This window comes from Manis pentadactyla, chromosome 2 (assembly GCF_030020395.1).
Source record: "Manis pentadactyla isolate mManPen7 chromosome 2, mManPen7.hap1, whole genome shotgun sequence".
In the NCBI taxonomy this organism is placed as follows: Eukaryota; Metazoa; Chordata; class Mammalia; order Pholidota; family Manidae; genus Manis; species Manis pentadactyla.
This window is the reverse complement of record NC_080020.1, coordinates 155,589,801-155,612,809: the sequence shown is the minus strand read 5'-3', so window position 1 is coordinate 155,612,809 and position 23,009 is coordinate 155,589,801. Positions and strand designations below refer to the sequence as shown.

Genomic DNA, 23,009 nt, shown 5'->3' with positions numbered 1-23,009 from the left:
GCCAGAGCTAGCGCGGCTGGAGGAGGGAGGAGACTGGAGGCGGGAGCTGGAGGAAGAGGGAGGCGGGGCGGGGCGGGGCGAGCGACCAAGGGTGGGTGGAAGGTGCGCCTCGGCGGAGGACCTACGGCCCGCAGCCTCCCCGCGCCCAGCTTAGCCCTGGAGCTCCTACCCCTTCTCCTCCCGGCCTCCGCGCAGCGGGGGGTCAGAGAGATCCGGCGTCTGGGGTCTTCGGGACTCTGGGGACATGGCTTGCAGAAGTGGAAGGGTCAGTGCGCGCAGGGAGCGGGGACGCGGCGCGGGCGCGTCGCGGGGCCCAAAGGCGGGACCTCTCTCGTGCGGACTGCTGGGCTGGGTCCCACCTGGGTCCCACCCAGCACCCGGCTGTAGGATGGTGGGAGCGAGCTGATCTCTCCTCCCACTAACCGAGCCCCAAGGGCAGGGTGAGTGGGTGTGTTGGGGCGCCGGAGCATAATAAACACACCCCCGACCCGGCGCCCGAGAAGGAATGAGTTGCGGAAGGGGTGGGGTAGCGGAGAGACTGCCCGAACCCCTTCCCCAAATGCTTTGCCGTCTCAGCTGGACCCCGTCGGGCCTATGAAGCAGGAAAAGACGCGCGTGGCCAGCTTGCGAGCGCCCCCTGCCGCCGCCCGCGTGCTGAGATGGTCGGCGGCCAGCCGGGAGACTCGCGTCCTCCAGGCGTCTTGCGGGCCCTGAGAAGGTTCCCAAGCCTGGTAGGGCAAGCGAGTGCTCAGAGATTTAGGACTTCAGCTTTCCTGTTTCCTCTGCAGCTGCTTCAGTTTCCTCCCTTAAGGGCAAGGAGGTAAGAGGAGAACAGGCTTGGACTCAAATCTCAGCAGCAGCTCAGACCCAGGCCACTGGGGGAGGGGGTGCACGCTTGGCAAACGCCAACCTCTTGACCAGGAAAAGGATGTTCCCTGGCGCAGACCAAGGAAACCTAGTAGGGGTCAAAGGTAGGGTCTTTTTCTTACAAAGCTTAGAGAATAAGCCTCAGGGGCAGCTATTACAGGAGGGGCTTCCTTCTCCTGGGTAGTGAGCGCCCTCCCTGCTCCAGCCCTGCTGACTCCCCCGATACACACTGCACACCCCTCTTGGAGTGGTGGTGGAAAGAGGAATAGGAGTGAGAAGAAAGTCAGATTAAGCAGTCGGCCGTGACTCCCCTGGGTTTACAGAGCTTCAGCCATGGCTCTCCTGCTCCACCCCCACCCCCCAACTCTCCTGGTGCCCCTTGCCACCAGTGCCAACCTGTGCAGCCTCAAGGGCACGTTTTTTCACCATTTCTGGAGCCCCTAATGCCATAACCCCAGTGTGGAGCCAAGCCTCATATTTATAGTCCACAACTCTGCATTGCATCCTCTGTATAAATATTCATCAACCTATCTCTAAAAGTAGGTCTCCTCCATAGCACCCTGCCTTAAGCCAGTGTGCCCTGTGGACCTTCATTCCTTCCCACCGCATGTTCCTGGGAGCAGGGAGTGCAACCTCTCAGTGCCCACAGACAGTGTCTGACCCCTACCCAGTACCCCAGACCCTCCCACAGCCACGTGGGGTGTGGGGTGAAGTTCCTCCTTGATCCCTGGCTGTCTCTGCCTCCTGCCAGCCTGCCCAGCCCTCTGTTAGGTGTGAGTACCCACAGCCTGGTGCAGTGGGTGCTGGCTAGGGTGCCAGCTTCCCTTGCTGCCTCCACAGACAGGTCTTGTGGATGCATCCTTCCCACTCACTGGGCTGAGTTGGGTTGGGCAGGGCCACAGCCCCCAACTGAAGGGATGAAGAGATCTCAGGAGTCCCATCCCTGAGGAAGGACAGAGGATGGCCACTGAAGCCTGGGAAGCAGCCAGAAGCAAGTTCCTGCCTGTCCCTGGGGCTCCCTGTCCCAGGTGCTAAGGAGTCTGAGCACCCTGGTGGCTCGAATGGGCATTAAGAGGGACCATTTTTCACACCCTCCAGCAATACTCAGGCCAGGGAGCCAGTGGGTATAGACATGGCAACCAGCATCAGCCTTTGTCTCCCAGCCCATTTTCCTTAAAAAGCCAGGCTTCAGGACCCTGCAGGAGCTGAGGTCAGGGCTGCAAATACTCCCCCTCCTGCTCGTCCCTCCTCCCCCTCAGCCCCAGCGCTGATCCTCACCTGGGCCTTCCCTGAAGGGGCAGCTCCAGATCTACCCAGCTTCAAGCCCTGCTGGGCACCAGCCCAGGTGGGGACGGACGGCCAGGGAGAGTCTCCAGGCACCTGTGAGGCTCAGCCACCACCCCAGGTTCTGTGTCGCCTGCTGCCACCTACCAGCGCCACCCCTGGACGTGCCCAGGCTCTCAGGGCAATGAGGGCAGTTACATAACTGGATTCCTTGCTCCTCTCTGAGCTCCCACCTCCCCCTCCACACACCTTCTGATGCTTCCTTCAGCTCTTCCCAAACTAGATCTGACCTTCCATTGTCACCCCAGTCCCCCAGGGCTGGCAGAGTTCAGTCCAGACCTACAACCAGCCAGCAGCAGGAGCTGCGTAGAGCATTCTCAGCTGTGCACACGCATGTGCATGTGTGTGTTGGGGGCAGTGGAGGAAGACAATGCCGGGCATGGCCTGCCTTCCTACCCCACCAGGCTCCATATTGGTCCCTGAACATTCCCTGGGCTCCCCACAACTCCAGGCCTTTGCAGGGGCCATTTGCTCTGCCAGATGACTCTCCTCACACTTCGTTCTGTGCTTGACCCCCTCAAAGTCCACTCACTTGTGGCCACCTTTTTCAGGCAGAGGGAGGTGCCATCTTCACCAAGCTCTTTAAAGCACCACCTTCCCTCTTGGAGCTGTGCTGAGGTGGGTGTGTTGCATGATTCCTTCCATTAGAGCAGACATCCCTTCTCTGTCCCCAGGATTGTTGAATGGTGAGGGGTAGGAGCAGCTGGTGTCAGTCACATACACAAGCCCTTCTCAGACAGGTGAAGTTGTCCCCAGGAGATGTCCTTGGAAAGAGGGGCCATGGGGGAAGCTAGTACCATTCTGTTTTATTTTTTTTAGCTAGTACCATTTTTCCCCCAAAAAATGGAAACAGTTGTCCCATCCCTGGCTGTGAGAGTGAAGCAACAGATGTGCCATCCTAGTTGAGAGACGAGGCTGGCCCCAGATCCTCCTGGGCCAGGGCCTTGGAAGGTCCCCGAGCTGCCCTGCCTGCCTTGAGAGCCCACAGGAATGATCCCCAGCTGGGCTTCACAGCCCGGCTGCCCCCGGAAGCCCCAGCCTTCCAAATCCCTGGGACCCCACCCATACGGCCCAACCTCCACCCTCCCAGACCCTTGAGTTGTGCCCTTGGTAACTAAGTCCATCATTGCTACTCCACCATAACTCACCTGAGAAAGCCCCCACCCTGCCTTTGGCTAAGCAGCTGCTCTCTCTGGAGCAAAGCACCCTCTGCATCCTCTGGCTTTGCTTTCCAGTGGGGATCACGGATCTCCAGGCATTCCTACCGTGCTCATGTTTCCACTTGGAACTGGTGTCTGCCTCCCGCTTGGGAAAAAATGGAAGTCACTAGGTAGGAACTCATCCCCAACCTGTACCTGCACCTGGGCTCCACTGCCACTCACAGGGCAAGTCCTCTGCTTGTGCTCTGGACCCAAACCCTTTCATGTCCCCCAGAACTCTGTCCCTTCAGCTCTCCTCTCTCCTCCTGTCACTGTTCCCACTCTACAGGGTCAGCTGCATTCCTTAGGAAGCCCTCTGTGTCCCCACCCTGCAGCTGCCACTTTCTTCAACTGTTTGCCCCGCACTGCCTCAAATCCGTCGGTCAGGCACCTGCACCCCATCGTCCACTCAATCTACTCCTGGTGGGCCATTCGTGACTCCATGCCACCAAGTGTGTCCTCCTCTTACCCAGTTTCTCAGCAACATTTTAAACAAGGGTCTGCTCCCTTCCCTTGGGACACTGCAGGTTCTCTTTGCAAGCTACTCCTCAGCCTCCTGTTCTCCCAAACTTTAAACCTGCGGTTCTCGCTGAGTGATTTTTGCCCCGCCCCCTCCACGAGGCTTTTGGCAACACCCGGACACAGTCCCGACAGGGGCTGGTAAACCTCTTACAATGCACAGGGCAGCCCCTCACACCAAAGAGTGGTCACGCACAAAATGCCAGCCAGCAGTGCTGGGACTGAGAAGCCTGCACTAAATGTCACAGCACCCCAGTTCAGGTCTGAGGCCCCTTTGATTCTTCACCTGACCCCTTCTTGTGTAGTTTCATTTAGCCCCATGGCTCCCACCTAGATCCTGGCGATCCCAAAGCTTACCGCCTGCCCCAAACTCCAGGCTCCTTTAGCCCTCACGCTCTCTGGCCCACTCACTTGATAGCTGGTACGCTTAGCATCCCCATTTCCCCTGGACGCTGCCTGGCCCCTCCGGGCTAAGCGCTGTGTCAGCTCCTCACCCCCTGCATCCAGCTGCAAGTGCGTTGCCTCAGCCACCAGAACACTCTGAAAGCACCCATTCTGCCCGTTTCCACTGCCTCCGTTGCTCTGGCTTGCACAACTGCAATGGCTTCTGTACTCCCTGCTTCCGTGTTCCACGGAGCCTCCCGATGAGTTTTTAAATCTTAGATCTTATCACTTTCCTCCGTAGAACCCTCCTGCAGCTGCTCCCTGTTGCTCTTGGGATAAAATCCCTCCCTGACTAACCTGGCCCTGCCTGCCTCCCACCCTTGCTGATCCCCCAGTTCCCGCTGCTGCTTCCTGCCGCGGGCCTTGCACTGGCTGCTCTTTCCCGGATTTTCACAGGGTAGCCTCCTCCTGTCATTCTCAGCTGAAATGCCAACAACCTAAAGGAATGCTCCTCCTCCCCCATCATTATCAATCCCAGATGCTTTCCTATTTGCCCTTTTTCTTCCATGTTCCACCTCCCCCCTGAATAAACTCCATGAGAATTGAAACTGCCCTGCTCACCATGTTTTCCCCTGGTGACTCCTACAGAGCCAACCTGGAACCTAATTCAACAGATGCCTATTGAGTGAGCGAATAAGTTGAAGCAGCAGCCCCCATGGCTACATGGTTGGGGACTGGGCAACAGGCCATCTACCTATTGGGTGGCTAGCCACTGGACTCTGGTTGACACCCCGGGGCCCCTACATATCATACCCCCATGCTGGGGCTCCAGGGGGCGAACCACCAGCAGCAGGATGGGGCTTGGACCATGCCTGGCCCCAGAGCTGGCCTGGGGAATGGCTCACTAGTGATAGGGGGCTTCTTGGAGGAAGGATGTGACAGACAGCCTTGCCCCTATAAACCCCAAAGATGGGGAAGCAGCAGCATTCCCCCTGAGCCACCTCACTCTCTGGAGAACCCAGGCCTGAGACCAAAGGCCACATCCTCATGGAGGCTAGTGATGGGCAGCCCGAGAGCTCGGAGGGCTTCACAGGGCCCAAGGAACATCACCTCCTCTGACCCAGTGTGGCCACCAAGAAACAGCCCAGTGCCGGCAGCCTGGCTCCACTCAAAAAGACTGGTAGACCAGTGAGGTGAGTGCACTCATTTCTCTAAGAGACTGGGCGCACATATGGTACCTTTCCTTGGGACTCTACCTGCTGGGAGGACAGCCACAGACCCTACTCACCCACTCTAAACTCGCTCATGCTGCTCCTCCCAGGGCCTAGGCAAGAGAGACAGTGTTTCCTACCACGCTTCTTCCCTGAGGCTAATACCGGAGACCAGGTTCCTGTTCAGCCTGAGAAAACTCTTTTGACTCGGAACTAAAAGCCAAGGCGGGCAGCGGGCAGAGGGCAGAGGGCAGAGGGCAGAGGGCAGAGGCCCCAGCTGCCCGTGAGCATTCCCTCGTGTCCCCATAGCAGGTGGGCAACCCCAAGTCTCAGGCCTGCTCTGCTGCTCCTGAGCTGTGCCCCCCTGGGCTCCCCTGAGTCTGCTTCTGCATCTAGAAACTGGGGGAAGCCCCCCAGGATGGTCAGGAGGCTTCAGGGTACTTGCGTGAGCGAGGTGGTAGGTGCAGCCCAACGCCCCACCACTACAGCAAGTACCCAGCTCTACTTCTGCCTTCCCCACAGATGCCTGTGGTGCCTGCCCCCCCCACTGGGCCAGGCCATGGGCTCCTGTTCCCCACCCGCCCCAGGCAGGACTTCCTGGAGCTTCTGGCAGGTCACAAGAATAGTGCCATTCAAGGAAGGGAGGCCAGGAGCTAAGAGAGAATGGGACTCAGCCGAAGGAAGATAAGTAGGGTGACCACCCACACTCCTCCCTGCCAAAATGAAGCCCTTTCCACCTTCCAGGGCCTCCTCTAGCCAAGTCCTTGGGGGCAGGTGGGGGTTGTGGCATGCAGAAGGGGAGCAAGGCTCCTGAGAGCAGCCACTTGTGTTGGAGAGGAGCTCTGAGTCCTCTGTCAGGGACCTCACAACCTCACCAAGTTCCCCAGTGTGCAGGCCTAGAGCGCACTCCGTCTCACCCCCGGCCCCTTCATCTCCCCCTGGGTGGCACCTTTGCTGCAGGGGAGTGAGTTGGGCTCTGAAAGCCTCCTGGAAAGCAGGGCCAGAGGCTACAACTGCAGGCAAACATTCTCAGTACCCAGACCTTAGGGACAGGAAGCTGCTCCCAGGAGCCCAGCCATGAGCCTGAGCTGATGAAGAGAAGGGGAGCACCATTAGCATCCTGGGGGGCTGGGGAACCTTCAGGGCTGGAACCTGCCCCTGAAGCCCTGGAAAATGATACCTCCTATTCCCAGCATCCTGCAGGGCTGGGGCAGAAGTTGAAGGTGGGTAGAGCCAGGCATCCCCTTATAGGCCTGACTGCCAGAGCCCCTCTATCCCCAGGAGCCCTGGGATGAGAGGGGGACCATGATGGGGCAGGAAGGGGCTGGGGGAAAGGCCTAGGCCTCAGACAGGGTGGCCAGATTGGGGCTAGAAGACAGGGGTGCTGCCCAGAGAGATCAAGAGTTACTCAACCTGGCTACTCTGGGCAGAGGATACCCTTCCCACCTGGGGACAGAAGCCACAGGCCTGGAGCCTGGGCATGTCCCTGAGGTGACTTCCAGGTGCTCCTGGTAGATCTGGGTTCTCCAAAGCAGCCTGGTTGGGTGCTGCCGGGTCTTCCAGAGACGGGGTTGGGGGCCCCGTCAGTGCCCGGGCCAGCCAGGACTGCTCCAGAGCAATAGCAGGAGCACCAGCTCCAGGCCTTGAGCTTGGGGAGGAGGCTGGAGGCTGAGGCAGCCTTGCAGAGTCTTCTACGCCAGGCTTCCTCAGGGCAGGGCGCTCCCACCCCCATGGGCTTTCTCCAGGCCCTGCAGCTACATGCTGGTCTCCAGTGTCCGGGCTGCTGGATTCCACCATCAGTGCCTTCAGAAGCCGCTGCAGGTAGGGCGTAGAGTCAGGAGTGGGGCTCCTACCATTGCTGTGAGGCTGGAGCCCTAGATCAGGAAAGATAAGAGGTCACATCCCAGAATCACAGAAGGAGAAGCCAGAGGACTCAAGTTTATAGGGAAATAGAGCTCCCCTCTATGCTGCTACCAAACTGCTGTCCAACACATCTAAGATCCAAATTTCCAGCACCACCATGAGACACAGGCCACAGAACCACCCCATTCCCTCCCTACTTGGTCCCAGAGGTCAACACCAGAAAGTCAGACCTCAGGAGTCTTCCATGACCCACTGCCCTGATGGTTGACCCACCCACAGCTGAGGGCTGACTGGGCGGCACACGCTGCCAGAGCTAACACCTCCTGGGGCTGCTCAGCAACACCTTACCTCTCACCCCACATTTGAAGCCTCTTCCAGAGCTTCTCCTACACTTGCAGACACATCCAACCCAGGGCATCAGGAGGACATTGCTGAGCACAGTTGGACCCTAGCACTCAGTGGTCAGGTCCTCCTTGCCAATGGCTGCTACCTCTTCCTTTGTAAAATTCTCCTTCGTTTTAGGCTCAAGTTATCCCAGCACCTCAGTGCTGCCTCTCATCCCTGTTGCTGCTACCTAGGCTTTGAAGGCTTTGCCTTGAGCCCAGTCTTCCATCAGTTGATGCTTACCCCATTCTGAGCTGGCATGCTCCCACCGTCCTCCCTCTTAGGCCCATTGAGCTCCCCACCCATCCCTGCCACTGGAGCTACTCAGCACTAGAAACCACCACTGCAGAAGTCTCAGTTGCTGGCAGCCCCCACCTCAGACGGCAGCTTGTTTGCACCTGCTCTTAGCACAGATGTCACCACTGTCCAGCCCTGCCAAGCCCAGGGTCCCCACATCTTCTTATTCTATAACTCTTCCCTTCCAGACCCCTCCTCACCTGAGTGGGACACCCCACAGCCTTCACTGCAGTCCCTCCTTTGGAAACCTCAAGCCTCTCCACCCCACCCCATCACACCTGCCCACAAACCCCAGTCCTGGAGGGCCAAGTCAGCAGCCTCCACCATGTCTCCACTTGGGAAGCCAGCCCTGCCCTGTGTCTACTTAGGAGAATTGCTGGGGTCCTATGGGAATTCCATATTGAGCTGCTAAATTGTTGTCCAAATTGGTTATACAATTTTTCATTTCCCACCACAGTGTATGAGGGCTTCAATTTCTCTACACCTTTGTCAACGCTTATTATTATCTATTCTTTTGGTGATAACCATCCTAAGTGGGTATGAAGTGGTACCTTGTGGTTTGGCTTTGCATGTCCCTAATCATGTTGAACATCTCTTTATGTGTCTGTCAGTCATCTGTAGCTTTTCTTTGGAGACATGTCTGTTGAAATCCTTTGCCCATTTCTCACTTGGGTAGTCTTTCTATTGCTGGGTTGTAAAAGTTCTTTGGATGCAATGGCTAAGACCTCCACTGCAGCTTTGAATAGATGGGATAATTGGGGGAAATTTTGTTTTGGTTCTGACTTCAGTGTTTCAGCAATAAAATGATTTTTGCTCTCGGTCTTTGGTAGATCCATGCTAAGATTAACAGATAGAAATAAACTCTTAAGAAAGTGACCTTGAAGTCATGAGTAAGTATTAACTTTTTTGAAGTGTTTTTTCCTCTCTCTCTTATGGTGAGCCCCTGGTGACCTCGCTTTGCTCACTTAAACCTCATCTCCCACCACTTCACCCTCACCGATACCACCTGAACACAGGAGCCTTCTCCACGTTCCTCAGATCACTCTGCCCCTGTCACTCACCTCTCCTATGGGGGTCAAGGCCACTTGGGCTGCAGTCATAAAGCCTGAGGACCCTTGTGATGTCCAAGGTGCTCAGGTTCCATCGCTGGCCAATGTGGACACTGGGGGCCCAGAGTGGTATGATGGTGGGGAGCCCACGCCGGCTGAAGGCAAGCCTGAAACCCAGCAGGTGGGGTCCTGAGTCCCAATCACAGCAGGGGCTGGCAGGGCAATGCAGAGGGAAGGAAGAAAAGGAAGGGGGTTCTCACCTCCCATAGTGCATCACCGATGAGTAGTCATAGGGCACCAGCATGTTGCTGCTCCGAGATTTGATGAAGTTGATTTCAAAGCCTGAAAAAAATACTTGGCATTGGGGGAAGAGGGCAGGGAGAGGGCAATAGGGACCTTCTGGGAACTTCTAACCTACCTGAGCTGAGGAGCCCAAAACCAGCCAAACATGGCCTCCCCCTCATCCACCAGCCCCAACTCCTTGGTGCCCTCACTGCTTGCTCCTCCCCTGCCCTGAGAGGCTCTGGACCTGCACCAGATGATATGGAAGCACAGGGACCTCATGAGTGGCCTGCCATCTCCACCTCTTTCTCCTCTCAAGCTCACCCTGTATGAGACACTCTTTATATCAACTACAGCTCCCACCAAGTCACACACTGCTCCAAGTGTCTTAGACGCCCCCACCCATGAGGTCAAGTGCCTACTCTTCAGCCAGTGTTAGGGACCAGCTGGCCCATCATCTATCCTGACCTCCCACGCCTCAGCAGCAAGTACACCTTGTCCTTACTGCCCCAGGCCAGCAGCGCCAACCCCCAGGCCTGGAGTCCAGCACTTCCACATTGGCCAGAACACCCACTTGCTGTCACTTGTGTCCTCCAGGCCTGGGAGGGATGAGGTTCCCTGACTTCTCTTCTGCCTTCACAGTGAGCCTCTGAAGAAAAGCTACACCCTCATCTTGCCCCATAGTCCCCCCAGGCCCAGCCAGCCGCCTCACTGTCCCATGATCACCAGCCTCCCTACCCCCAGATGGCATTCCAACACCCATATATCACTGCCTGAATCACCTGTCACTAGAGTTGGCTCATTTCTTCCTTTTAAAAACCCTTACACTATTAAAAAATTTTGAATAGGCAATATTCTGGTTCAGAAAAACATCAAGAGATATTAAAATATGTAATAGATCTCCCATTCCATCACCTTTCTGAGTTCCCACATTTCTACCCCCACTGTTGCTGTTGCTGTCAGGCTATTAGCAGTTGTTCTGTACATATTAACTAAAACAAATGTATTCTCCCTTTACTCCATTCTTAAACAGTTTTTTTCCATTAGAGTAGCTGGTGTTTTAACCTTTTTTATTGTAAGAAAATAGGAAACAGCACTAAAACTCAAGCGCTAACCCATTAACTTCTGCTTTTACTTTTTTAATTCCCTCCTGCTCTCCTTTATTTTCTCTTACCTTGCCTTGAGTTGTTTGTCCTATTTTTATTGCTAAGTATTGAAGTCTACACATTTTCCCAGAGCATTTCTATAGCTGTGGATCACTAGTTGTAATCTGTTTGATTTTTTTTTTTTAATTCCTGCCATTTCTTTAACCCCAGAGCCAAAAGAAAGGTTGTTGGGTTTTTTTAATTTTAATTTTCAAGTGAAAATTTTGGATTTGCATTTGTTATTAGTTTCTACTTTTTAGTCTGCATCATTATCAAAACAAGTTTTTAACTTTTTCAAACCTGAGGGTTGGTGGCTGTCATTGGGTAAGTTTTTACAACTATTCCATGAACACTTGGAAGGACTATAGCCTGTGGTTTCAGGGTAAAGAGTCCCCGTCATTCCCCACATCCCTGAAGTAATCTCTGGTGTCAGTCTCCATCCCCTACCCCAGTATAAGGTGCTGCTGATGTGCCCCCCAAGGCACACCTTTCTCTGGGGGGCTTCATGCATGCAGGTCTCCACTTTGCACACCATCCCCCTATGACTCCTTGGGCCCTGGCCCATGCTTTCTACACAAGGGTCCTTAGGCCCACCCTGGCCTGTGCACAACCTGGTTTACCTGGAAGGATTTCATTCCAGTTGATACGGATATAGCGGTCCCGGTCAGCCCGTGCGTGCTCATGCCAAAAGCCCAACACATGCATGAGTTCATGTAAGACAATGCCTGGACCCCTCTGGAGACAGGTAGGTGACAGGGATACCACCTGCATCCCTCCACTGCGTCCCACACTAGAGAAGCACCTGTTGGGACATAAAGGAGGGCTGGGTGGGTACCAGCCCATAAAGAGCCAGAGCAGACCCAGCCCTTTCCCTGTCCTCCCAAGTTTTGGGATGAATGAGCACCAACAGAAAGTCCCTATCCTGGACTCTTGTCCCAGGCTGCTGTTCCCAAGTCCCGTCACTGCCTGGCCTTCTGTGAACTGAGTGTGCTAGAAGCTCATTACCAACCAGCCTGGGCTGCAAGAAAGAGGTTGGAACGGATATTAACGTAGGTAACAGAAGGAGCTTATTAAGTAAACATACCCATGTGGGGAAGCCTTGAGTCAAAGCTGTCACACACATTATCTTAGGCCCCTGATGAGCTAAAAAACAGGTTTTCATTCCCCGATTTCAGAGACAAGGCAGAAGAGGCTCAGAAGTTGAGGGACTGGCCTGGAGTCAGGTGGCTCCTGCACTGTGGAACCAAGGTCCGAGGCCAAGTCTATCCCACAAAACCTGCAGTCACTCACCAGACCATGAAGTCTCCCCAGAGAGGAGGACTCCAGAAAGGCCCCAAGTCCTCTCCTCTCCCCCACCTTCTGCCCTGAGTCTTTGTAGATCCAGCACACCCTGGGCAAGCCACTCAGAGTGCACAGAGAGACTTCAGATCCAGGAAGACAAGCCCAGAAGGTTTTTGACCTTGGCTTAATTATTCCAGGCTGAACTCAGAGGAGAGCCGAGGAACTCACCCTGCACGGTACATTTATGAGTGAGCACGTGTATGCACACATACATACCACCCACCCACCACAGGAGCACCTACCCAGACATGGGGATGATGGAGATGAAGTCTCTCTGGCCCTGGTAGGCGACAAACCTGATGCATGTGGAGCGTTCAAACTCGGCAAATGCCTCCAGGATCACCTCACGGCTGGACTCATCTGGGGGAAGAGACGCCGTGACTGAACCCCCAACCCCCCAGAACCTTCTGACCCCTTGGCCATCTGCATGCAGGGCAGGGAACTAAGCTTCAAATCACTTTCCCATAATGGAATGTCAAGAAAGGGCAGCGGAATAGTGTTGGCAAAGAAAAGCTGGGTTCCACCAGAGCCTGGCTGTGTGACTCTGGGGAGTCGCCGTCCTCTGGAACATTGTCTCAAAATGGATCTGACAGCCCCGAGATGTCCTTCCCCATCAGCACTTCCAGGATGTGACCCTCCAGCTCAGGAGGCTCTCAGGAATAGAAGGGCTTCTGGTAGAAGGGCTCTCCGGGTGGTGACGTAGCAGCAGAGGGAAGAAGCCCAGAGAGGAGTCCAGGCTGCATTTGGAATAAGGGCTGGGCAGGCAGGGAGGCAGCTTCCAGGACCGGGGTGCAGGCTCACTCACCATACTTGCTAGAGAGCAGGAAAGGGACCTCCACAACACCACCATTTTTGGGCCACTTGTTGCTGGTGGCTGACAACAGCCGGAAGGGACTCTAAGGAGAGAGGGCAGCAGCTCAGGCACCCACAGGGGCTCAGGCCAGGCAAGCTTCCTGCCCACATGGGTGCCACACCTTAGGCCACAAAAGCCCTGAAGATGTGAAGCCGGATGCAGGTATGTGAGGGTGGGGAGGCCGTTAGAAAGGGGATAGAAGCGCAGGAAGTCAGCGAGCCAGCTGCCTGAGTCACCATGTACAACACAACCCTTTGTTCTCCAGAACAGAACTTGCAACTTATTCAATCAAGTAGATGAACAAAATACTCATCCCTTAACAGGCTGGCTAGGAGTCCCAGAGGCCCAGGGTAGCCTCCTTCAGAAGGGCTCAGAGCTCACCCACAGCCTTCCCCTCTCTGACCCCACCCCTGACCCTCACCAGGGTGGCCTCTGCATTACTTGTTCTGTCTGCCCCAGACCATCACTGCCACCACTGAAGTTTACCATCAGCACCTCCCTGTAGCCCCACCAGCCACCTCACCAGCCTGTGCTCATCTCTTCCTTCATCCCAGTACTTCCTGAGCACCTCCCCTGGGCAGGATACCAAACTGGGTCTTGAGGGTGCAAACCCCCTCCTTCAGGAAGCCCTCCCAGGCTGACTGCACCACCACCACCCATGTTACTTTCCTTTAGCATTCAAGCAGGCTAATTCCTGGAAGAACATTCACTCTGACTTTGGCGAGAAGAGGTGTCTATCAAGCTGTGAGTGACAAAGCTGGATCCCACACACACCACCCCTGTGACTCCTGGCGGACTGGCTCAAAGGCCTCTGACACCATGGGAGGTCATTCACACTCACCGGCCGGAGGATGTCCCCCTCAAGGAGGAAGCTGCTCTCTGGGGATTCCTCTGGGATGAGCCCTGGGGAGGAATGAAGGAGAGATGTGGGTGGGCCTGTGTCCCCCAGAACACAACAGAGGCCTTGGCTGCCAGGCTGAGCAAGACCTGGGCCTCTCCTTCCTCTGAACCAGGGCTTCCCTGAGCACTGAGGCTGTGTGGCCTCAGGCAAGCCACAGCCTCTCCATCACACCAGGCTATAAGCGTGTGTGACGTTGCTCAGCCCAACAACTCCTTCCCTCGCACACACACAGTCCCAGCACCCCCACCCATGCTCAGGCCCCTCTGCTGTCCAGAAGTAGCCCTTCCTCCCAGCTGTCTCCTTCATGCTCCACTCTGGCCCAAGCCACGCTCCCCAGGTGTGCCCTGGGTCTCCTGTCCTGCCTCTCGCCCATCGGGTTCCTCCCCATCTCTGTGCTACCCAGGACCCTCGAGGTGGCAAGTTACAGAAATTCCAGCTCAAACAACTCTAGGAGGAGGACTATAGCTGGTTCCACAAGTCTGGCTCTCCCCCAGGGCCTACCCCCTCTGCCGGTCCCCTCCTCCTCTCTCTGACGTCAGTTTCTGCCACAGCCTCTCCACTGATACCAGCCCCATGAGGAACCTTAGAAGGGTGCCTGGCACCCTGGAGGTATTCAGGTTGGGTTCCCTGGGAGCAGAGCCTGAGCCGAGAGCCACCTGCAAGTGGTTATTGAGGCAGCAAGGAAAGCAGGGCGCACTGGGGCAGGATGGGGTACAGCTGGAATGTAGCCACGGGCGCTCCCAACCCAAAGTGGCACCACAGACTCGCCCCACTGTGAGGTAGGGGCCAGACCCAGGACCCTAGGAGTCACTGTGGGCACCCTAGGCAGGGGAGGGAGTGGCTTCCTAGGCATCCCTGGCTAAGGGCCTTCAGCTGTGAGGCCGTAGTAACCACATTCCCAGCAGCTGGAGATGGCATGCTTGTCCTATGGCAGCTGAAGTCAATGCCAGGGAAGCCTCAGGTAGGTTCTGGTTACCTCCAGACCAGTCAGTGAGCAAAGCTGGTATGTGCCTTGCTCAAGCCCAGCAGTGCTGCGGCTCCCAGTTGGCTGGCAGAGAAAGGGGGGCACCACATCCAACAGATTCCCACCCACTCCCAGGCCAGGGCCATCATCACCTGTTCCCCAAATGCTTCAGCACTAACATTTAAACTCCAGTCTTGGTTTCTGCCAGCTTTGTCCCAGGCTATCCATATGTTCTCATTCTTTAGCTGAGATCCCCAGAGGGATCTTGAGCCTCATGCTTTTTCATCTTTGTACCCCCAGCTCCTGCCCTCACATCTGCAGACCGTCAGCCACCAGGTGGCTGACATATTGGCAAATATCCACTAAGGACTTAGCTCAGCAGCAGGCCTGGAGGGCCCCAAGGCCCCATATTCTCAGCAGGCCTCTTTGTAAAAACCTATGCTTTCCCCGTCTTATAGAAGAGAAGATACAGAAAAATATAGACTTAAGTTGCCCATAGAACGACTGCTCTTCTAATGCCCACTAGGTAAGCTGACTCATTCCCAGGTTTTTCTGTTCATCTGCACACTCAGCACGGCTTTTCCCACATTACACAGGCAATTCTGTACCCCTCCAGCCCATGAAGACAGACAGGGCCCTCACCTTGGTTAATGGCAGGTATGTCCTTGTCCCAGGATGTCTGGGTCTCCTCAGCAGGCAGGTCCTCTGAAAAGCTGGTCCTACAGGCTCCAGAGCAGCCAGAGGCTGAGGGAGCTCCTAGGATCAAACCTGGCCCAGATGGACAGGTGAGTACACATGAGGCCTCAAGTGCCCCAACTGGTGAAGGACAGGAAGTGGGGTGGGGTGTCAGACAGCTAGACCCAGGCCCTTTATGAGGGTAGATCTCCAGGTGGGAATAACAGGCGCCTGCCTGGCCTCCCCTGGCAGCCCCAGCTGATGCTGATATCAAGGCAACTTTAAGGAAGGTGTTTTCTTGACTCCAACACTGGGCTGCGAAAGGCGGCTGGGGCTCTGAGTATCTGGGTGCATATGAGGCAGCAGAGGGAGCAGGGAGGAGGGAGGCAGGGACAGACCTCAGGCTCCCACGCTGATGACAGGATGTATGCTAGCCTCAGACTGCCACCCCATGGCTCCCTGCTCAGCCTAGAAAGCCTGGCATGGCCGGCGAAACAGGGTCATTGGAATACCACACCTGCGATCGCCTGCCAGGCAGGCCCTCTGCTCCCAGGGCCTTAGGAGGCCCCTCCTGCCTCCTCTGCTGCCGCCTCAAAGCTGACTTCTCCCAGCACCCCAGGAAAGCCCATTCTCTGAACTATGCAGATCCCTGCCGGCTCCAGCCCCACCCTTCTGGCCTCTCCCCCGACACTCTGCAGGCCAGAGCCAAGAGGAGGAGGGTAAGACAGCCCGCTGCTTACCTGGCAAAGAGAGAAAAGCCAGCAGCCAAGGCCAGAGGCCTCCCATGTCCATGCCGCCTGTGATGGGCGCACTCTGACCCCTCAGCAAGCAGCCTCACGACCCTCCAGCAAGACAGGGCAGCTGAATTGCGGAGCTAGCGCCACCCACTCTTTAAATAGCAGCTTCTCTAGCCGCCACCTGCGCCCTGTCCCAACCAGCTCCACCTGCAGCCCCATCCACTCCTACCTGTGCCCCCACCCCCGGCCCAGGCCTTTTGGCCCCTGGGCAGATATTCTTGGCCTGGCTGAGGTGGGCGATAGGGTGGGGAGAAGCGGGGCACAAGGTGCCCTGTGGGTGTGGAGGGGTCCCACTTGAGGACGTGCCTCTTCTGAGGCCCCCTATCACCACCAGGGGGCAGAGAAACACCGCAAAAAGGTGCTGAGGTGGGCAGTTGGGAGGGAGCTCATCCTCCAACCCAAGGAGACCCCTTTCCTGCCCCCACCCTGTGCACAGACATGGGGAAAGCTGCCTGAGGCCCTGAGGCATCCCCAGTCTGCCTGTGGAAGGAGGAAAAAGCCACTGCATTTTTTTTTCTTGTAGATAATTATTTTTTATTGAAGGGTAGTTGACACACAGTATTACATTAGTTTCAGGTGTACAACACAGTGAATCAACATTTATATACATGATAATTCTAGCTACCAGCTATCACCGTACCAAGTTGTTACCATATTTTGACTATATTCCTTATGCTATACATTACATCCCGGTTACTTATTTATTTTACAATTGGAAGTGTGTACTTTTTTTTTTTTTTTTGGTGAGGGCATCTGTCATATTTATTGATCAAATGGTTGTTAACAACAATAAAATTCTGTATAGGGGGGTCAATGCTCAATGCACAATCATTAATCCATCCCAAGCCTAATTTTCGTCAGTCTCCAATCTTCTGAAGCATAACGAACAAGTTCTTACATGGAGAACAAATTCTTACATAGTGAATAAGTTACATGGTGAACATTACAAGAGCAGTCATCACAGAAGCTTTCGGTTTTGCTCATGCATTATGAACTATAAACAGTCAGTTCAAATATGAATATTCCCACTGCATTTTTATAAGCTTTTATTTTAGTGTACACACAGAGAAGCAGACAGTTGCAAGTGCAGGGATCAAAAAGTGTTCAAACTGCACACCTGGTGTCACCAGAACTCCAGAGAAACCTGCCATGTGGGAAGGGGGAGCTTTGGCTACCTTGACCCTCATGGATGCTACCCCTGTCACCCCCACTACAGCCTCACCAAACTGGCAGGTATCCCCACTCCACCAATTCAGAAACTGAAGCTCCTCACCCACATTCCTCCTCCTCTGAAGGCCCATCCTCAGAGCTTGGTCACCAATGGGTCCACCTGGGTTTAAATCCTGGCGGTAGAGAATGTGGGTACCCCCACCCATGCCCAGTGCAGGAAGTGACAGAGCCAAGGTCACCAGCTGTCGTCCTCAAGTGCTTTTCAGCATTCTGCTCAGCACTTTTGAAGGACAGGGGTCAGCATCCTGAGGTGAAGGAGGTGAAGATGGGTGCTCCTGCTGCCCGGGCAGTGTTAGCATGTGTGAGAGTGCGCACGGCCCACCGCTTCAGATGGGTGCTCGTGAATATTTGTAATCATAAATAATCACCCTGCTTGGGTAGAGAAACAGATGCTTAGATAAGAAATGCAGTTGATCTTGAAGGCACTGTGCTAAGTGAAACAAGCCATTCACCACAGGACAAGTGCTGTGTGATCCCACTTACATGAGGTATATAAAGCGGTCAGAGTTAGAGATAGAAAGTGGAATGGTGGTTGCCCAGGGGTGGAAGAGGGGAGAAATAGGGCTTGCTTAATGGGTACAGAGCTTCAGTTTTGCAAGGTGGAAAAATCCAGGAGATCCATTGCACAACAATGTGGCTATGCTGAACATTACTGAACTGCACTCTAAAAAACAATAGAGATGGTAAACTTTATGTTACGCAGTAGGTCACCCTTATGTTGTGGGGAGACCTCCCAAGACCTCCCCCATGGATGCCTGAAACTATGGATAGTACTGAACCCTGTCTATACTGTTTTTTCCTATGAATGCATATCTATGATAAGATTCCATTTGTAGATTAATCACACTAAGTGATTAACAATAGTAATAAAATAGAACAATTACAACACACTATAATAGAAGTTATGTGAATGTGGTCTCTCCACATTACTGTGCTGTGCTCACACCTCTTGTGATGCTGTGAAATGATAAAATGCCTAAGTGACGAGATGAAATCAGTGAATGACATAGGCATTGTGTCACAGTGTTAAGCTACTTACTGACCTTCTGACATCATCATCAAGCAAATCCTCTGCTTCCAGACCGTGATTGGCCATGGGGAACTGAAACTTTAGAAACTGAAACTGCAGGTAAAAGGGAATTGCTGCAGGTTTCTTCACCACAATTTAAAATTGTAAAATAAAGAGGAAGGAAGGAAAGAAAAAGAGAAATGCAGTTTGTTTGGAAGATGAACTTAAAAATGGGCAGTTGGGAGGTGAGATGGGCAAGGTAGAGATGGGATGGGATGGGGCAAGGAGGGCTGGGGTCTTAGCCAGCAGTCCTGCTGGGTGTGAGATGGGGCTGCGTGGTGGGAAGACCCCGATAACTCAGGGCCACAGATGCCCCCCACCCACCCAAGCAGGTGTGAGGATTGTGGGCAGGTCCAAACAGAAGCCCACACAGGGCATGAGGAAGCCCTGCTAGCAACCCAGATCGGCTCAGTTCTCCCCAGGGAATGCCTCACCGCCCCCCACCCCGACAGCCAAGGGAACAGGGGGCAGGCTGTTCCTCCTTCACTAGGCCTTGTGGAATGAGTGCCCCCCATGCCAAACTCTGACACAGTGCAGAGCAGAACACAGGCCCTGCCCTCAGTAGCATCTGGTGTGGTGGAGATGCATGACCATATATCTGGAAACCTTTGCTTCTGGTAGCTAACATTTCCTGACCACCTACTATGTGGGGGTGCTGGGCTAAACCCTTTACATGGATTGTCCTGTGTGGGGACTAATTACAGTCAAGGAAACTGAAATACAGGGAGAATAAGCAATCTGGCCCCTCACCATCAAACTATATCTGCCCCTCTCAGCTGTACCCTGCCAGGGACTCAAAATGCACTGAATAAGAGACAGCAGTCTGCAGGGGTGGCCCCTGAGCTAAAGGGAAGGACAAAACAGCTATTTGACATTCAGAGGCGGGAGCAGGATTGGCTTTCAGACAAATCACAGCCCCCACCCTCGACAGCCACAACATGCACCCCTCCCTCTGCTTCTCCCTTCCTTGGGCTGGGCAGTGGGCTCTGTCTCACGCTGCCCCCGACAGTGTCCTATGTTGGGCACAAAACCAGTGTTCAATCAAAACATGCTAGTTGGGCAGGTGTGAAGAACTGATATTCTTGGCCTGCACACACCCATCCCATCCCTGGCGACATGCCCTCAGCACATGCCTTCTGGGGACAAGAAGCTCCAGAACAGGGGCTGCCACAAACCACAGCGTGGACAGGCATTCTGAGGCCTGGGGGTCCAGCCCAGGGACATGGGAGAAGAAGCAAGGCCAGGCTGCCCACTGTGGAGAAGTGGAGGCCCAGGCTAATACAGACACACACAGGTGTGCGTGATATATAGGTGCATGCAAACCAAGGATACCCACACCCACAGGTACAGCCACATACCTGGATGCACACCCATGTACATGCTCCAAAAAGGAAGTGTGGTCTGACCACAGCAGTGCTGAGCTCAGTTCTGAGTTCTGGACACAGCCTTTTCCCCATAGGACCAAAGCCAGTAACAGGAACCAGATTGGAGCCAGCCTCCCAGAAACCACTTTTCAGCATGGAGACAGCACCCTGCCTGGGAAAGGACACTGGGGCCGGGAGGCACCCACTGTGGGTGAGGCTGCATCTGCACCATCCTCCTTCTGTCTCAGGCAAGGAAAGGTGAGCTCTGCTTAAGAAACAGCTTGTGAGCACTTCCCAGGCACTGACTTGAGGCCAAACACTTGAGAGGTTGTTTTTTAAACAAAACGATGTTTTATTGACACATCCTCAATGTTACAAATAAATATAAAGTGCTAAGTTTCCAACCTCCATCCACAGGGCTGAGAGGAAGTGGGGGAGGGAGTGTTAAATGTCAGTTGAGCACAGTAACTTTCCAGCGCAAACACAGGTGTGAAATGCTCACACACATACACACGTAAGCTAGTGGTTAATACATAACATCCACCTCACTGCCTCAAGCTGGCTCCCCAGGGGCACAGGGCCCAGGCTCCAGGCCCTGGGGGCCACCCCAGCCAGGCTCCAGGCTGTCACAGCTTCTTCCTTGGACTCTCAGGCTGCCAAGGGCTTCAACATGGTGGTGGGACCGGTGGAGGTCATGAGTGTAGAGTCCTGTTAGTTTCCACCAGAGGAGGGGTAGGAAGACAGCAGATACGTGCTCCACTCTCATCCCCAGAACGAGGGCTGGCCCTCAAACCCCTAGCAGAAGAGCACCAGGTGAGAAAGTCCAGCATTCCCAGCACCTGCCCCCCAGAGGGGCTTTTCAAACTCCAAGGAAGGAGCGGTTCTCCTTGAGGTGAGGGGGGCTGTGGGGCCCCAGGAGGCCCAGCCATCCAGTCAGCACTCCCCACCCAGGAATCAGCAGCTGTTTGGCCTCAGCACTTGGACAGCCAGCACTGTGGGCCCTGCCTCAGTGACATAGCACCTGAGTCTCAAACTGTAGCAGCTGCCCCATGAAACTGAAGTTGGGAGAAATGACACCCCGGCGTTGCTTAACAAAGTCAAAGGCCTCGTCCAGCCGCACACGGTGGCTCTGTATCAGATACGCCAGACAGATAGTGGCAGATCGTGAGATGCCTGCCTGGCAGTGCACCAGTACTCGGCCTCCGCTGTTCTTCACCGAATCTGCAAGGGAAATGGGGGTGGGGATCAGACGGGCATCCCACCGATAAATGACAGTCCCCACCCCTGGGGCCCCTCCAGGTCCTGAGGCTGAGGAGCCCTCTTACCAATGAAGCCTATGGCCTCCTGGAACCAGGCACTGATCTCCACCATCTGGCTGTCCTCCACCGGGATGCTCTTGTAGCAGAAAAGGCCCTCAAAGTGGTTGGGGCAGCCGGCGGAGACGTTGAGGACAGCTGTGATGCCACAAGCCTGCAGCCCCTGCAGATCTGACGAGTGGCTGCAGCTGCCCAGGAACAGGTAGGGTAAGATCTCCACAGGGCCACCCTGGAGTGGGGAAGGAGGACGCGGGGTGGTGAGGTCTGCTCAGCTCAGGCCTGGAGGGCTTGAGCACTAGCAGGGCAGCAGAGTCCCAGGCAAGAGATCTCAGCCAGTCCAAACCAGGTATCAGACACAGGAATAGGAGAACACACGTGGACACACAGAGATACACACAATCCCCGCACATTCAGACCCACAGGGACCCACATGCGCAACCCACATCAGGCACACGCAAAGGTGTGCTCCCGCTTGCCCACGCGGACACAGCCACAGGTGAGCCTAGACACGGACACACTCCTCCCACCGATAAATGAGAAGACTCTTTCCTCAAACGCGCTTATCCTGTCGGAGGGCAGGGAGAGCACGGGAACAGGGACAAGGAGCCCTGATCTCAACTCACCTGGTCATAGAAAGGAACTCTGGGGTCGGAGTAGCTGTTTTCTGCCCCCGCAGGTGGCATCATCGGGGCGGGGGACTCAGAGCACAGATCGGGACAGCAGGCCTGGAAGCCTTCGAAGCCTCCTGCGGAGCGGGCCAGGACAGGGTTAGCCGGGAGGGCCCGGCTGTTATCGGGGGAGTGCAAGCAGCAGGTTGAGCACGGGCTGGCGGGGGCTCACCTCGCAGGAAGCAGACGGCGGCGGGCCCGGCTTGGGTCTCGTGCAGCAGGGCGGCGAGCAGCACTTGGACTGGGCTGTCGGGCGGGAGCTCGGCCACCGAGGCGCTGCCCTGGTCCAGCACCACGGCCCGCGTCAGCTCTCCGCGGGCCAGGCGCGCCCGCAGCGCGCGGTCGGGCAACAGGCAGGCGAGGATGGCGGCGGGAGGGCCGCGCGCGCGGCGGCGCAGCAGTGCGTTCCAGGGCACCGGCCGCGCGGCACGCACGTGGCACCGGCAGAAAGCCAGGAAGGGGCGGCAGTCAAGCAGCAGCGTGCGCTCGGCCTCCCGTGGCTCCCGCAGCAGCGCGCCCAGCGCCGTGCAGTCCAGCTCGCGCGCCTCCTCCAGCCCCATGGCTTCCTGCTCTTCGTCCGCTCCTTTCCCCCGGTTCCCCACGCGCTCTCTCGGGGTTCCACAGTAGCCGCACTGCCCGAGACGTCGGTTCTGGGCGCCGTCCGCAGCGCCCCGGCTTAAATACCCGCCGGCCGCCTCCCGGGTCTCCATACAAGGGCAGAGCAGGAAGGCGCCCGCGCCCGCCCCCGCAGCCTCAGGCGGTGCGCGGGCTGGGCGGGCGGCAACAGGGCCTCAGAGGGGAGGGGTGCGAGGGGGAGGGGGCCGGAGCCAGCTTGAGGGAGGAGGGTTGTTTACCGGGATCTGCGGGCCCAAGCGCCCCCTCCACACGCACCTCTGCACCGAAGCCTGGAAGAGCGCTTCCACTTCTGACCCTCTCCACGCTGTTCAGTCCTAGGGAGCTCAGCTTCTCAGATGCATCTTCATTCCCGGAAACCGAGAGCAGCCCGGGGCCCTTGCCAGGCTTCCTCTCCCTCTTCCCTATCCATCCCAGGATTTCCCACCTAGGAATTTGTTACACAAAAATTGCCATATGCCTGCTGCCACGGATGATTTCCACCCTGGAGGATGGGCTGAGATGCATGTACCATTTCTACTGAGAGACCTTGGGCAGGAGGGGCTTTATTCCCATCCCTGCCCCCCCCTCCACCCCTATTGTAGGGCTGAGACCAGCACTCTGGGTCTTGCAGCAGGTTGGTGACCAAGCTAGTCCACAGCATTGTCCTCAGGG

General features: G+C 55.7%; 2 protein-coding genes across 2 annotated transcripts; both read right to left on the bottom strand.

The window, feature by feature from the left end:
- Positions 1–6,128: 6,128 nt before the first annotated feature.
- ASTL (astacin like metalloendopeptidase) lies at positions 6,129–16,083 on the bottom strand. The gene is made up of 9 exons (XM_036880046.2): positions 16,019–16,083; positions 15,246–15,371; positions 13,580–13,641; positions 12,691–12,781; positions 12,128–12,245; positions 11,165–11,346; positions 9,378–9,459; positions 9,130–9,284; positions 6,129–7,398 (listed from the first exon to the last, which is right to left on the bottom strand). The coding sequence occupies exons 1-9, from the start codon at positions 16,068–16,070 to the stop codon at positions 6,929–6,931; spliced, it is 1,338 nt and encodes a 445-aa protein (XP_036735941.2). The 5' UTR covers positions 16,071–16,083; the 3' UTR covers positions 6,129–6,928.
- Positions 16,084–20,066: 3,983 nt separating this feature from the next.
- Positions 20,067–22,446, bottom strand: DUSP2 (dual specificity phosphatase 2). Its single transcript, XM_036880050.2, has 4 exons — positions 21,895–22,446; positions 21,678–21,799; positions 21,064–21,283; positions 20,067–20,959 (listed from the first exon to the last, which is right to left on the bottom strand). The coding sequence occupies exons 1-4, from the start codon at positions 22,430–22,432 to the stop codon at positions 20,745–20,747; spliced, it is 1,095 nt and encodes a 364-aa protein (XP_036735945.2). The 5' UTR covers positions 22,433–22,446; the 3' UTR covers positions 20,067–20,744.
- Positions 22,447–23,009: the final 563 nt, after the last annotated feature.